This window comes from Chelonoidis abingdonii, chromosome 1, assembly GCF_003597395.2.
Source record: "Chelonoidis abingdonii isolate Lonesome George chromosome 1, CheloAbing_2.0, whole genome shotgun sequence".
Lineage (NCBI taxonomy): Eukaryota > Metazoa > Chordata > Testudines > Testudinidae > Chelonoidis > Chelonoidis abingdonii.
Window position 1 is genome coordinate 359,054,151 of NC_133769.1, and position 13,185 is coordinate 359,067,335.

Here is a 13,185-nt window from a genome sequence, read left to right on the forward strand (position 1 = left end):
ACTAATTTTAAATGTTCAGATTTTCTAGCCTTCTGTGTATTATTTAGGGTGGGATTTTGGAAAGTACTTAAGTGCTTTTTAAAAATCTACTTTTAAATAATATAATTGCTCTTCTGTTTCATCAGTGCTGCACTACAAGGCCTTTCAGTGAGGGAATCTGATAATTGCTAAGGAAAACAAATGGGCATTGATGATGATAGGTTAATAATTACAAAACTAATAAACAATAGAAGCTCAGATCAAAGCAGGATGTCTGGAACTTATGGGTTGTTGAGGCCACTCAGAAGGGGTCAGCAAGGTAGTTTTAGTTTTACTACAGATAAAATGGCAAGTCGTTTAATCACTAAATGATGGCTATTCTGATTGGACAAAGCCGATCCACTGGTCTTATAGTTTGTAATGCAGCATTCATTTAAGCAGGTGGTGTTTTTTGTTTTAGATGGATGGCTTTGGAGAGAGCCAGTAAAGAGCTTTATCAGACAACTTGCTTCTTTTCTTTGTCATCCAGAAACAGAAATGAGCTAGCTGAGACGCTTGAGCTTTTGAAAGCACAAATCGATCCTGCACTGTTGAAAACGAACAACCAGCAGGACAGCTCATCACATGAAAGCCCTAGCATAGAAGATGAAGATAGCAAAAAGGAGGAAGAAATATCTCCACCAGGTTTTCTACCCTCTTTTTACCAAGCTTTAGACATTGTGCTGCCTCATATATCAAAATGTTAAACTTCCTGAAAAATTAGAGTATTAGAATAGGCCTGGTTTTTTTAATTATTATTTTCTGAGCTAAATGTCTCTGATCCATGTATCAAGGATACATTTTAAACCTTTTCACACATCTTAAAATTCAAAATAATTTGGGTGTGTACTCAGTTTACTTAACAAATTACATATACAACTTTCCATTCTTTAAAAAAAAAAAAAAATTAACTTTGTTTTTGTGGTATTTTGTGTAACACCATTGACACTTGACATTTGCTTTCCTATCTATTATCTTTCTTTCATTTGTCATGGATTAGGTTTCAACCCAGCGTCATGTTTCTAATGGACATGAAACTCCTTCCGCCCCCCAAATTTGTGTAGTGGCATAACTGATGTCAAACACCACACTCATAGTTGTGTTAACATTGTCTTTGGCTTTGTATCACAAAATATGGATTTTTCTTCACTTTAGTAACCTGTGCTTTAAAATCAAGAACAACACATCAGTTCAAGATAGTTTTAAATTGCTGGATTTAAGTACTGTATCGGCAGGTAGCTTAATAATCCCAGGGTATGGCTACACTGGCACTTTACAGTGCTGCAACTTTCACGCTCAGGGGTGTGAAAAAACACCCTCCTGAGCGCTGCAAGATACAGTGCTGTAAAGCCTCAGTGTAATCAGGGCCGCAGTGCTGGGAGCGCGGCTCCCAGCGCTGCACGCTACACCCGTAGAGGATGTGGTTTATGTGCAGCGCTGGGAGAGCTCTCTCCCAGCGCTCTGACCACACTCACACTTCAAAGCGCTGCTGCAGCAGCGCTCCAAAATTTCAAGTGTAGCCATACCCTGAGGTACATATGTAGCCATACTCTGAGATCTGTGATGAGCTTTGTTTGATAAAATGTGCAGTTAAGGGCTTGTTAATTTTCTCACCAGTGAAGAAAAATTATTCATTCCTTACTGCTTTGTCACTGCATATTTCTGATATGTTGCCTAACTTATTTGATGTATTGGGTTTTTAATAGGAATCAGTTAAATGCTTCTCCTTGTAGTAAAAGACCTCATTTTTCAGGTTCAAAACAATGAAAGGCCTGTCTCCCCTGGGGAATCTGGTTTTAAAATTGGTGTGCATTTTTTTGGAGGAATTTCCACAATGGGGACAAGGTTTTCAGGATCCCATTGTGCCCTCCATTACACCCATGCCAGTCGTATTGAAGATAGTGAGTGTTATAGGCGTAACTGTGGGCAGGATTTGGCCCAGAGTTCTGGCCTACAAGAGGAAGTATCGCTATTGCATTGACATTCGATGCGTGTTCTTCCAAAGACCTGGTCAAGGCAAGAAGCGATTAATGCAATAATATAATATTGTGAGCTGCTGTAGAAACAGTTAAGAAATCTTATTGTACAATTAACTGTATGTTGCTAATATCAATAATTAATACAGAGTATGATCTGTGTTGGTTGATGTAAGTTTAATATAACTAAGATATCTGACAATGGCTAAAGTTGCAATTATATTGCAAATGAGATGATCAAATCTCCCCAATCATTGATACTAAAGAGTTAATTTCAAGCAATGTTCTTGAAATTGGTTCAGTAAAAACTGGTCAGACCAGTTTAAGCTACCTAAACTCAGAGCTATGCTTTGGCTGTAACTGATTTGGTTTAAAAGTCTATTTAGCTGAACCAGTTTTAAAACAGTTCTTCAGTATACACAAGCCAATCATGAGACAAAACAGCATGGTACACCAATCCATCAGAGTTTGCTAATGTCACTACTCGTGTTAGGCTAGCATCTGATATGCATTGCTTGTAGAATTTCTAGTGCTAGACAATGGGGTTATGTCCATACCAGACAATGGAATTACTTGTTGCTGGTTTAGGTACAAACAGTTCAGCACTTAAACCATTCCCGTTCCACTGCCCTCTGGTACCTGTTGCACAATCCAAGTACTGCTTTCAGAAACGGTATGTTCTGGGAGATGCGTGAAATAACACCTTACCCCCAAATGTACTGTTTCTTTGTCCACATCTACACTGGCACTAAATTATTCTGTACTAAAACAGTTTAAACTGAACCACTTCTTAAATTTGCTGAAAGCCAAGTCTACTCAAATGATGTTTTGAGAACTTGTAAACAGCTAAAGCCCTCTTTGTGAGTGGATGTGAATACTTTGATGTAGGGAACTAAATCAGTTCTTAGAATGGGGAATTTGTCTAGCATAGACAAGGATTAGAACGGCTGCTGCCCTCTAATGCTAGAAGGATGTGGAAAAGTTGGAAAGAGTCCAGCGGAGGGCAACAAAAATGATTAGGGGGCTAGAGCATATGACTTATGAGGAGAGGCTGAGGGAACTGGGATTGTTTAGTCTGCAGAAGAGAAGAATGAGGGGGGATTTAATAGCTGCTTTCAACTACCTGAATGGGGGTTCCAAAGAGGATGGATCTAGGCTGTTCTCAGTGGTACCTGATGACAGACCAAGGAGTAATGGTCTCAAGTTGCAGTGGAGGAGGTTTAGGTTGGATATTAGGAAAGATTTTTAACTCAGAGAGTGGTGAAGCATTGGAATGGGTTACCTAGGGAGGTGGTGGAATCTCCTTCCTTAGAGGTTTTTAAGGTCAGGCTTGACAAAGCCCTGACTGGGATGATTTAGTTGGGAATTGGTCCTGTTCTGAGCAGGGAGTTGGACTAGATGACCTCCTGAGATCCCTTCCAACCCTGATATTCTATGATTCTCTGATTCTATGAGAAGCTTGAGGGAGAGGCATAGCCAAGGGAAAAGGGTTGCAAAAGAAAGAGGTCAGAGACAAGGGAGCAGGAAGCAGAAAAAGAGTAGACACAGAAAATGTATCCTACTCTTATCTCAGGTAAGCACTGCCTTCAGGAAAGCCACTTGCAGCATTGAGAAGTTACAGGAGAAAGCAGAGTGTAAATCATCTAAGTAAGGAGGAAAAAATGGGTGTGGACCCTTTGAAACATTGTCTCTGGTTTTGCATTCATGAGGAGTTGACTTTTCTCTCTCTGACTGACTTCTGAAACTAACTAAATTGGTTTTGTTTTTTCTTTCAAAGTCCCTTGAGTTTCTCCTCACCAATTTTTTTTTCCTTCTATACACTGTTTTCTTTCTTGTTTCCTGTTTGAGAGTTAAGCTAGCTCTTGGATGCCCCCTCTTCATTTAGAACTAAACCAGCATTTTGGGAAGCTTTCATCTGGGAAAGGACTTCAGTTAGTGCAGGGGGAAAGGAATAACTTGGGGCGGAGATTTACTGGATTTTGGAATAGTAGGAGCCTTTCAAATGTTGGAAGATCACACTGAAGAATATGTAGTGCTATTACATCTCATTTTTTGTTGACTTGTATCACACACCTACTGGAACTTGTATCTCAACGTCTGTGCAAAGACCATACCATCTAACTCTGGGTAGATCTGCTCCCAGCAGTTTTCTCTGATGTATTTGTACACTGCACTTATTTTGTACGTGTTGGTCCCATTGATGTCAATGGGACTTGTGCATGTGACATGAATGCAGAATGTTATTTATTATTTGTATTGTGGTAGCACATAGGAGACCCAGTCATGGACCATGGCCCTGCTAAAGTGCAACGCATCTGGGTGAATTTTGGTTCAGGACATAGTATTGGAGCTTCTCCTCTTCTCTCTCTGAAACAGAAAAAAATAAGTAAACCCTTCTGAAAATATCAGTGTGTATAAACAGGAAAGTGGTTTGGACGTAGACACTTCACTTGAAATTCTGATGTAAGGAATTCTCTAAAATATTCTGTCATTGTGAAATAATGCAAACTGTCAATTCAGACTTCTTTTAAAAACTAGTGTTACAGACCTCGTGCTTAGTTTTTATGTACATACACTTTTAGGAAAAAATTACTAAAATTGATTAGGGAGCTAAAAGGTCAGCATAAAAAAGATAGATCTGGGGCTCTGCTGATATTTTCTGTTAAGTTTAGAATTATTTCTGGTTTTTAGTTAAACTGAACTGCCATTCTGTCCCATTCTTTAGCTAATGTTTGTCAATCAGATGGCAAATGCCAGTGTTAGGCCAAACCCTTATTTTCATTAGCAAGGACTCATTTTGATTGTTGTAGGATGCATCTTTAGCTTTATTTTTTTTATCCTAGAATTCATCTGGTTATGTTAAATTATTTTGTTTCTATTTTAACAGGAAATGAATTAAAAATAAAAGAAGAAAAGGAGAACATGGAGGAACAGTCAAAGGAATTGGAAAGCCTTCCTCCACCTACAGTTCCAGCAGATGAAAACATGATGAAAATGGAGAAAGTGGAAGAAAAGGAAATTATAAAACTGCCTGTCATAGTAAAGCTAGAGAAACCTTCAGAAAACAATGAGGAAAAGCAGATTACCAAAGAAGAAAATGATTCCTTTAAAGAAAATGTCAAGCCTGTTAAAGCAGAAGTGAAGGAAAATAAAATAGAACCAAAAGATTTAAAAGAAGTAAAAAGCAGCACAGATAAAATAACAGTTCATGAGCCTGAGAGATTAGAGTTTTGTGTCAATGTCAAAACCCCTCAAGAAGTTGTGGAGAAATCTGCAGAAGAAAGTGAGAAACTTAAAAATGACCAGCAGGCAAAGATACCACTGAAAAAGCGAGAGATCAAGCTGACAGATGACTATGACAGTCCAATAAAGGGGTCCTTGTGTAAATGTGTTACTCCAACAAAGGATGTCTTGAAAGAGGAAGGAAAATCAGAGGAGGAGGGTTTTAGACGAGTCCCTACAATCACTGCTATATGTCCTGATGGAAAATTGCTAGTAAATGGAGAGGTTAGTAGTGAAAAAGTCGCCCAAAATGTCACCCAAAATAATAAGTCAGAACATTCCATTAGCACAAAGGAAGACAGCAGCAGCTCATCGAAAGAGAAAAATTGCATCAGTGGGGGGAAAATATCAGACTCTTTAAACTCTGTTAGCAAAATTGTGAAAACATGCGAAGATGAGAAAAATGTGCCTACAGACAAAGAGGTAGCTGCTATGGTCTCTGAGATCTCTAATCAGAAAGTGCCTTTAAAGGAGGAATCTAGTCCTATGGAAAAAGAGTCCCTCGACAGTATGACTTCTGAGGTGGCAATGGAGGACTCTTGGAAAGCAGGATACTGCCCCAAGAAACCTGAAGATAAATTAGCTTTGAAAACTAGGAAGGACAGACGACCACTACTCAAAGAATGTTTAGAAAAGCTGGAAAAGTCCATGAAGACATCCACTCCTAAGGAGCCTCCCAAGCTTGAGCTAACAGATGAAGAGGGTTTGAAAAGCAAAAATGAACTGGAGAAGAAATCTGACTCTCCAAAAGCAGCTGAAACACCTCCATCGTCTATTCCTCCTGTTCCTTCCGAGAAATCTGCTTTAGAAAAAGAGGGCTCAGATTCCAAAAACATACTTCCTGATGAAAGCAAAGTTCAGGAAGGATCAGATTCAGAAAAACAAAAGGAGGAATTTGAAGCAACCCAGACAGAACCAGATAAACAAGATAATGCCCAAACCTCTAATATAGAGGAGTCTTCAGAGTCTAAAAAGGAATCTGCAGTACAAAAAAGCAAATTTAAATATAAACTGGTTTCTGAAGAGAACATCTGTGTAACAGATAACAAGGAAATAACCTCCGAGAGGCAGAAGGAAGGGATCAAGTTAACCATCAGGATCTCCAGTAGAAAGAAAAAGCCTGATCCACCTCCAAAGGCTCAGGACACCGAGAAGAAGGAAGAGGAGGAAGTCAATGTTGGTCGCACTTTAAGGAGGTCTCCAAGAATATCTAAACCTACTCCAAAAGTGGTGGAGACTCGGGATCAGAAAACTGACAAAAAACGAAGTGAAGAAGAAGAGGAGAAACTGGCAGTGCTGCAAAAGCAAGACCGAAGAGAGGATGTGAAAAAGCAAGAGAAGGAGTCCAATTCTAAAGTGAGCAAGGTAACACCATTATAGCGCACAGGAGGAGATGGTTGTTTTCAATCCAAGGAAAACAAATTTGTGGAGGAATGTGGAGAAGCATGCCATTATGATCAATTTATGCATGTTACTAGTCCAATAACTTTGTTAGGGCAGTGATTGATCTGAAAACAGCCCCCAGAAGAGCGCTAATAGCTATTAACATCATAATTTGTGAGTGTCAGAATTCTTACATTGAACCTGGTTTTAGAATATCTAGTGCAAATTATTTTATTTTCTAGAGGAGCTTATCCTTATTAATCAAACCTTTAGTATGCTTTAAATCCTATAGATTGGATGCTTTAACCATGAATAAGATGCTGTAGATTGACTGTGTGATGTATATGCTGATACTTGGTCAATTTGATGATGATGGCAGATAGATGGGAATAGGAAAAATGTTACAGTAAAGTAGTAATGCTATGTAGAATTTAACAGGAGTTTTGTTCTTGAGAGTAGCTGAACCACTTTTAGAGGGATTATGAGAGAATTTCTTATCTAGGCTGAATGTAGGTTTTATTTTGGGTTCAGAAAGTGTTTTCCATGAGAAGTTTGTCTTTCAGGCACAGTTTTAAAGTTTTTATACAGTAGAAATGATAGTGAGCTTGCCAGGTAGAAGACATGTACAGCCTGCTATTAGCCATGCTGTGACTCTATTTTCTTTTCGACCTGTATGCCTTCCTGAAAAGCTAATTAAAATACATTTAAAAAACAGGAAGATAGAGGAAATACTTTCTTTTAAAAAGTGCCCTTGGTAAAAGGACAGTGTCAACTTGAAATCTAGTTAATTTCAAAAATGAATAACTAGTTGTTTTTTTTCAGGTGCAGTTCCTGTTCTGAATCCCCTTACTAGCTTTTGTAGTTCTACAAACACCTTTTTCTCTGTTTAAAAAAAGTTTTTTCTCTTTTCTGTTGCGGTGTGAATAACCTTCACAAACAAAATGAGAAATTGACCTTATAGGGGACAGGTGAAGCTGTTATATAGTAAGTGCTGTCAAATGCCTTACGTAAACTACAAATTACTGAGATTTTTTTCATCTTTCAGTTCTGGTAATAATAGGTGCTACAAGTAACAATATGTTAAAATTGAAACAAGTACGGTCTTAAATGGACATAGCTTTTGAAAGACTTAGTGATCTAAATATGCGTAGTGAGATAAAAAAATTAATATAATAGAGAATTTTGGGCCTGATCTCCTTGTATAGAACATACACTTGCACATAGTTCTCTCAGACATCTTCCTCCTCCAACCCCACAGGCAGAGAGAACACTTAACGATGACAGCAATTTATCTCTTACAATATGATGATTCTAAAAGTAAAATAAGTCACATTCTGTAATTTGTTTTTCTAAAAGGAAGCAGTGATAGAAATATATTCTCTTTGGATTGAGGAAAGGCAGCTTCAAAGTAAGATTTATTGTACTCTGGAGGGGAAAAGTTTACATGTTAAAGTTCTCATGTTCACTATGCAAAATTACCTTGTCAAAGTAGAAATTTTAGATTTTGATAGCTCAACAAAGGAGTGGAGTCACATTCTAAAGCTTTGTCTTCGTGTCTTTTAAGCCTTGCCCGAAGCATTTTCTTTGCCTATACGCCTTAATTTCTACTTTTCCTTAGTTGTAATTAGTTCTGTAAGGATTTTTGGACTCAATGAAAGATCTACTCATTGAAGCTGCTGTATCGGAGGGAGGGATAGCTCAGTGGTTTGAGCATTGGCCTGCTAAACCCAGGGTTGTGAGTTCAGTCCTTAAGGGATCTGGGACAAAAATCTGTCTGGAGATTGGTCCTGCTTTGAGCAGGGGGTTGGACTAGATGACCTCCTGAGATCCCTTCCAACCCTGGTATTCTATGATCATGCTACGTTTTCCTATAACTATTCTGATTGAAATGAATCAGTTCATTTTAGAGGACATTTACTCAAACTTAAAAGTGTGATGGTCTTTTTAACTTAGACAACCAGAGGTGAAAGTAAGCCGGTAAGCCCCAGTACAGCATACCGGCAAGAGTCGGTGTGCCGTACCGAGGTGGCCCGGCTTTCCCAGGCAGCAATTTAAAGGGCCTGGGGCTCCTAGCAGCGGCTGGAGCCCCAGGCCCTTTAAATTGCTGCCAGAGCCCCACTCCTGGAGCCTTGGGGTAATGACAGCGGGGCTCCGGGTGCTATTTAAAAGGCCGGGGCTCCCACTGCCTCTGTTGCCCTGGGGCCTTTAAATAGTGCCGGAGCCCCGCTGCTGCTACCCCAGGGCTCGGGGGGCTATTTAAAGAGCTGGGGCAGTAGAAGCAGGGGAGTCCTGGGCCCTTTAAATAGTCGCCAGAGCCCTGGAGTAACAGCAGGACCTTGGGGGCTATTTAAAGGGCCTGAGGCTCCCGCTGCCTCTACGGCCCCAGCCCTTTAAATAGCCCCCAGAGCCCTGCTGCCGGAGCCCTGGAGTAGCAGCGGCAGCTGGGGGCTCCGGTAGCAGTTTAAAGGGCCGGGGTGATAGCGGCGGACGAGCCTTGGGCCCTTTAAACTGCTGCCAGAGCCCCCAGCTGCCGCTGCTACCCCAGGGCTGAGGCAGCAAGGCTGGGGCTGCCACTGATACCCTGGCAGGGGAGGGTGAGGGTATTTACCGGTACAGGGTGGGCTGGGGCTGGCTCTGACCCCCCATCCCCGCCCCTTCCGCCTGAGGCCCCACCCCTTCTGGGGGCCAGAGCCGGCCCCAACCCAGCTACGTACCAGTAAATCACTATTTCTACTTTCACCCCTGTAGAAAACCCACAGTATAAATGACGAGGCGATGGTAAGAGCCTTTTGCTGTGTTTTACCTTTGGAACACTAGGTCACACAGAGAAGCAAAGTGCGGTGGACAGGTACTCGAACACGTGGCAGGTGGAGATATTCAAGTAATGAAGACAGCGAGGAATCTGAATCCGAAGAAAACTCTGAGGAGGAATCTGTGGGGGAAGAGGAAGAAGAGGAACCTGCACCTGCTGATGATGATGAACCATGCAAGAAGTGTGGCCTTCCCAATCACCCTGAGCTAGTATGTTCTTGATCTACAAAATAGTGTGATGGGAAAAAAACTTCCATTAATCAACCTGAAATTGATGGTTTTTAGACTAGTAATGTGTAAAACAAAGCTATTTCTGCCATGGGAGAGCTTTCTTCTGAGAGATGTGTAATGGTATTTTGCGATAAACAATCCCTTCCTTGAAAAAGTGATGGGGCAGGTTTAATAGGTAGTATCAGTAAGGGGACATGGATAAGGCTGCAATATGTCCACTATTCATCTTAATACAAACAGACTTTTTAATGCTGTGGGTATGCCCTGATGGCTTGGGGCTAAGATGAAATCTGTTTCCGGTGTGGCCCCCCCTCACATCGCTTGTCCTGTCTGCTTCCAGTCTGGATCTTGCTGACTGACATGATGATGGTCTCAGGAGGAGGAGGCAGAGTTCAGAATCCAGCTTGATCTCTTCAGCCTTCCCTAACATTTACTCTCTCTCCCTTCCTCTTACCAGTTCTGAGTCTCATGTTGGGAAAAGGGAGGGTGTATGAGACAGATTATTATTCCTAGGCCAATTCTGCACCAAGAAACTAAAAGTTCTACACACAATATTTTAAAATCCTGCATACATTGTTTGTCAAAATAATATAATATAACATAATATAATCATGTCAGTTTCAATTAGTTTGGTAATTTATTTCAAAATACCTGTCAACAAGTGTGTATGTGTGTGTAACAATACAGACAACAAAAAAGATTCAATTTTTTTGACAAATAGATTCCTTATTAGTCATATCAATATGGAACTTTGAGTAGTAATTCATTTAAACTACAATACAGAAACATATTTCTCGCACCCCTCAGAAGTAATGCAAAGGCTTAGGGGAGTTAAGGATAATGGAGGAGCTGGAAGAGAGGGAATTAATTGCTGGGAAGGAGCCTGGGAATGAATCTTAAAGGGTTGATGCAGGGGAGGAGTGTGTTACAGAGCTGGAGAGCCTCTCCCATGCAGAACCTATCTGACCCCAGTCTCTCCCATTCAGTCAGGCACATCTGCCCCTCTCCCCATGCAGAAGTGATGCATGGGGGGAGGGAGGGCATGCACATGCCACCCTCTTTCGCCTCCCCTCCCCCAGCTCCAATTGCTCAGCCAGATGTTGTGGCCAGGCCCTCTCCCTGTGGAGCAGCTGAGCTGGCGAGCTGTGCCAGGCAGACAGAGGCAGGAGAAACAGCTGGAAGCTGTGGAGGGCGGGGGGGGAGGGCTGCTGCTTTAACTCTGCTGGGAAAAGCAGAGGAATAGCTAGGAGCTGCAGGGAGGGGCCGCTGCTTTCTGGGAAGGGTGGGGTCTGGCTTTCCTGGAGTGGCGGCTACCTGGGGAGCGAGTGATTTGAGCTGTTCTGGGGTTGTGCCCCCTTTCCCCCCCCCACTATCAGCAGGTATGGGTCATCTCTGTCCCCATGTGTCCCTGCACCCCCACTCAGCCACACCTCCTCCCCATCCCCATGTGTCCCTGAACCCCTGTGTGGCCTTGCATCCCTACTCCCATTCAGCCCCTGCCCTAGTCTGTCTCCATCCACTGACTCTTCTGAACCCCATTCTGAGACCACCCCAGCAGTACCATGTGCCCCACTCTATTTGTCCCCCTATATCCCATGCCTCCTCCCTTGGTCCCTCCGGCAGGGGACTGTGAGGAATGCAGCCTCTCTTCCACCCTATCAGCTGCTGACTGCTACAGCTGGTGAGCCAGCTGCCCTCTGTTCTGATGCCATAGCAGCATCTGGTGGCAAAAGGCATAACTGCAGAGCCTCTCCAGCAGAATGTATTTTCTGCAGAGGGAAAAAAAAAACTGCATGGGACATGAATTCTATGCGCGTGCAGTGGCGCAGAATTCCCCCATTCTCTGACCTCCCTTATTGGGGAACAGCTAGCTTTTGCCCTTCATTGTGTGATGTTTTTGATACCTTTGACATCACAGGCAGAGAATTGGGACCATTTACTTGAAACCAAGAGGGAAGAGTGCAAGTTTGTTTCACTCCCTAGGATGTCTTATCTTTTATAGTGTATACTCCGTTATGTTTGTACATAGCACCGTGAAGATCTGACTTAGTTGGGGCCTCTAGGTTACTAGAACACAACATAAGAACGGCCATAGTGGGTCAGACCAAAGGTCCATCTAGCCCAGTATCCTGTCTTGACAGTGGCCAATGCCAGGTTCCCCAGAGTGCAGGCACAGAACGGTAATCATCAAGTGATCCATTCCCTGTCGCCTATTCCCAGCTTCTGGCAAACAGAGGCTAGGGACACTATCCCTGCCCATCCTGGCTAATAGCCACTGATGGACCTATGCGCCGTGAATTTATCTAGTTCTTTTTTGAACCCTACTACTGTAATATAAATAAATAAATTACACACACACAAACTATTCTAAATGAACATTAAGGTTGCAAAGTCAAGCTGCGCAGAAGTTAGGAAAAGGCAAAATTAAGGTTCCCATGCAATCTTAACTGAGCCCCTTTGTGTATATGCATTATGGAAGAATCGTAATTACATGATCACATATTATTTTTCCACAGGCCCCTTGCCTCATTCAGTGTACAGTGGATGGTGCTCAATTAATGAACAGCTAGCATTCAATATTTTGTTTTAACCTCCATTGTTCAATATATGCACCCTATTCAAATCCTGCTCAAAAAACAGAATTATTAATTTCCGCATGGACTTTCTATGGCACTCAGACTACATTATACACATTTCACAAATGTTCATTTATTTTCAGAACACCTCTTGTTAGGAAAGGGGCTATTATCATCACCATTTTATAGATGGGGAGCTAAGGCACAGAGTACTTAAAGTCAAAAGTGTCCACTAATTTTGGGTTTCCAATTTCAGACTTCAGCACCTGATTTTTCAGAGTATGTACCATTATATGGTGCTTTGTGTTTAAAGCAGTTGTGTCTGTGAGTACTCGTCACATCTGCAAATGAGAACCCAGGATCTCAAATCAGGCATGCAGAGGATGAGAAGCGTGCAGTTAGTGTCTGCCTGTTAAATGTTGGGTTGAAGTGGCTTGCAGAGGATCACAAAGGAACTCTATGGCAGAGGCAGGGATAGAAACCAGTTTTTTACAGCAGACTTACATAGCTTTAACCATGAAATCATCCTTTCTCTTCCTGTAGTCCCCTTCCTCATTCACTACACACCTTGCAAGTTCTGCAACAAATGAGGCAGGGATCTTATGAAAAATATATATGTAACTAAAGACTTCATCATAAATACAAGAATAACAAATTAAAGTTTCCTAGGCAACCCCTAATTCTGACATTCGTAACTTTTGAGTACTTGCCTTCACAGCCTTAATTTTCCTCTAATGTCGCTTTTTGCCATGTAATAGTCACTTTAATTGCAGACTGAAATCAGAACACTTTTTCTCCATGATCAACTGAATAAAAGGAAACTATCAGACATCTCACCTCGTTCACTCTGGTTTATTTTTAAAAATCAGTTTGGATATTTATGAACTAAGTGCACAATCAAGTAGTTT

The 13,185-nt window shown here is 41.6% G+C and overlaps 1 protein-coding gene across 6 annotated transcripts in view; it reads left to right on the forward strand.

The window, feature by feature from the left end:
• The window catches only part of RSF1 (remodeling and spacing factor 1), a 161,557-nt gene that overhangs the window by 67,464 nt on the left and 80,908 nt on the right, over positions 1 to 13,185 (forward strand). For 5 of the 6 annotated variants that reach the window (XM_032770877.2, XM_032770876.2, XM_032770874.2 and 2 more), the window contains exons 5-7: positions 509 to 663; positions 4,882 to 6,641; positions 9,477 to 9,680. In XM_032770877.2, the coding sequence (XP_032626768.1) occupies positions 509 to 663; positions 4,882 to 6,641; positions 9,477 to 9,680 (2,119 nt within the window). The remainder of the gene's footprint in view (positions 1 to 508; positions 664 to 4,881; positions 6,642 to 9,476; positions 9,681 to 13,185) is intronic. The other variant, XM_032770875.2, reaches the window with a different exon arrangement.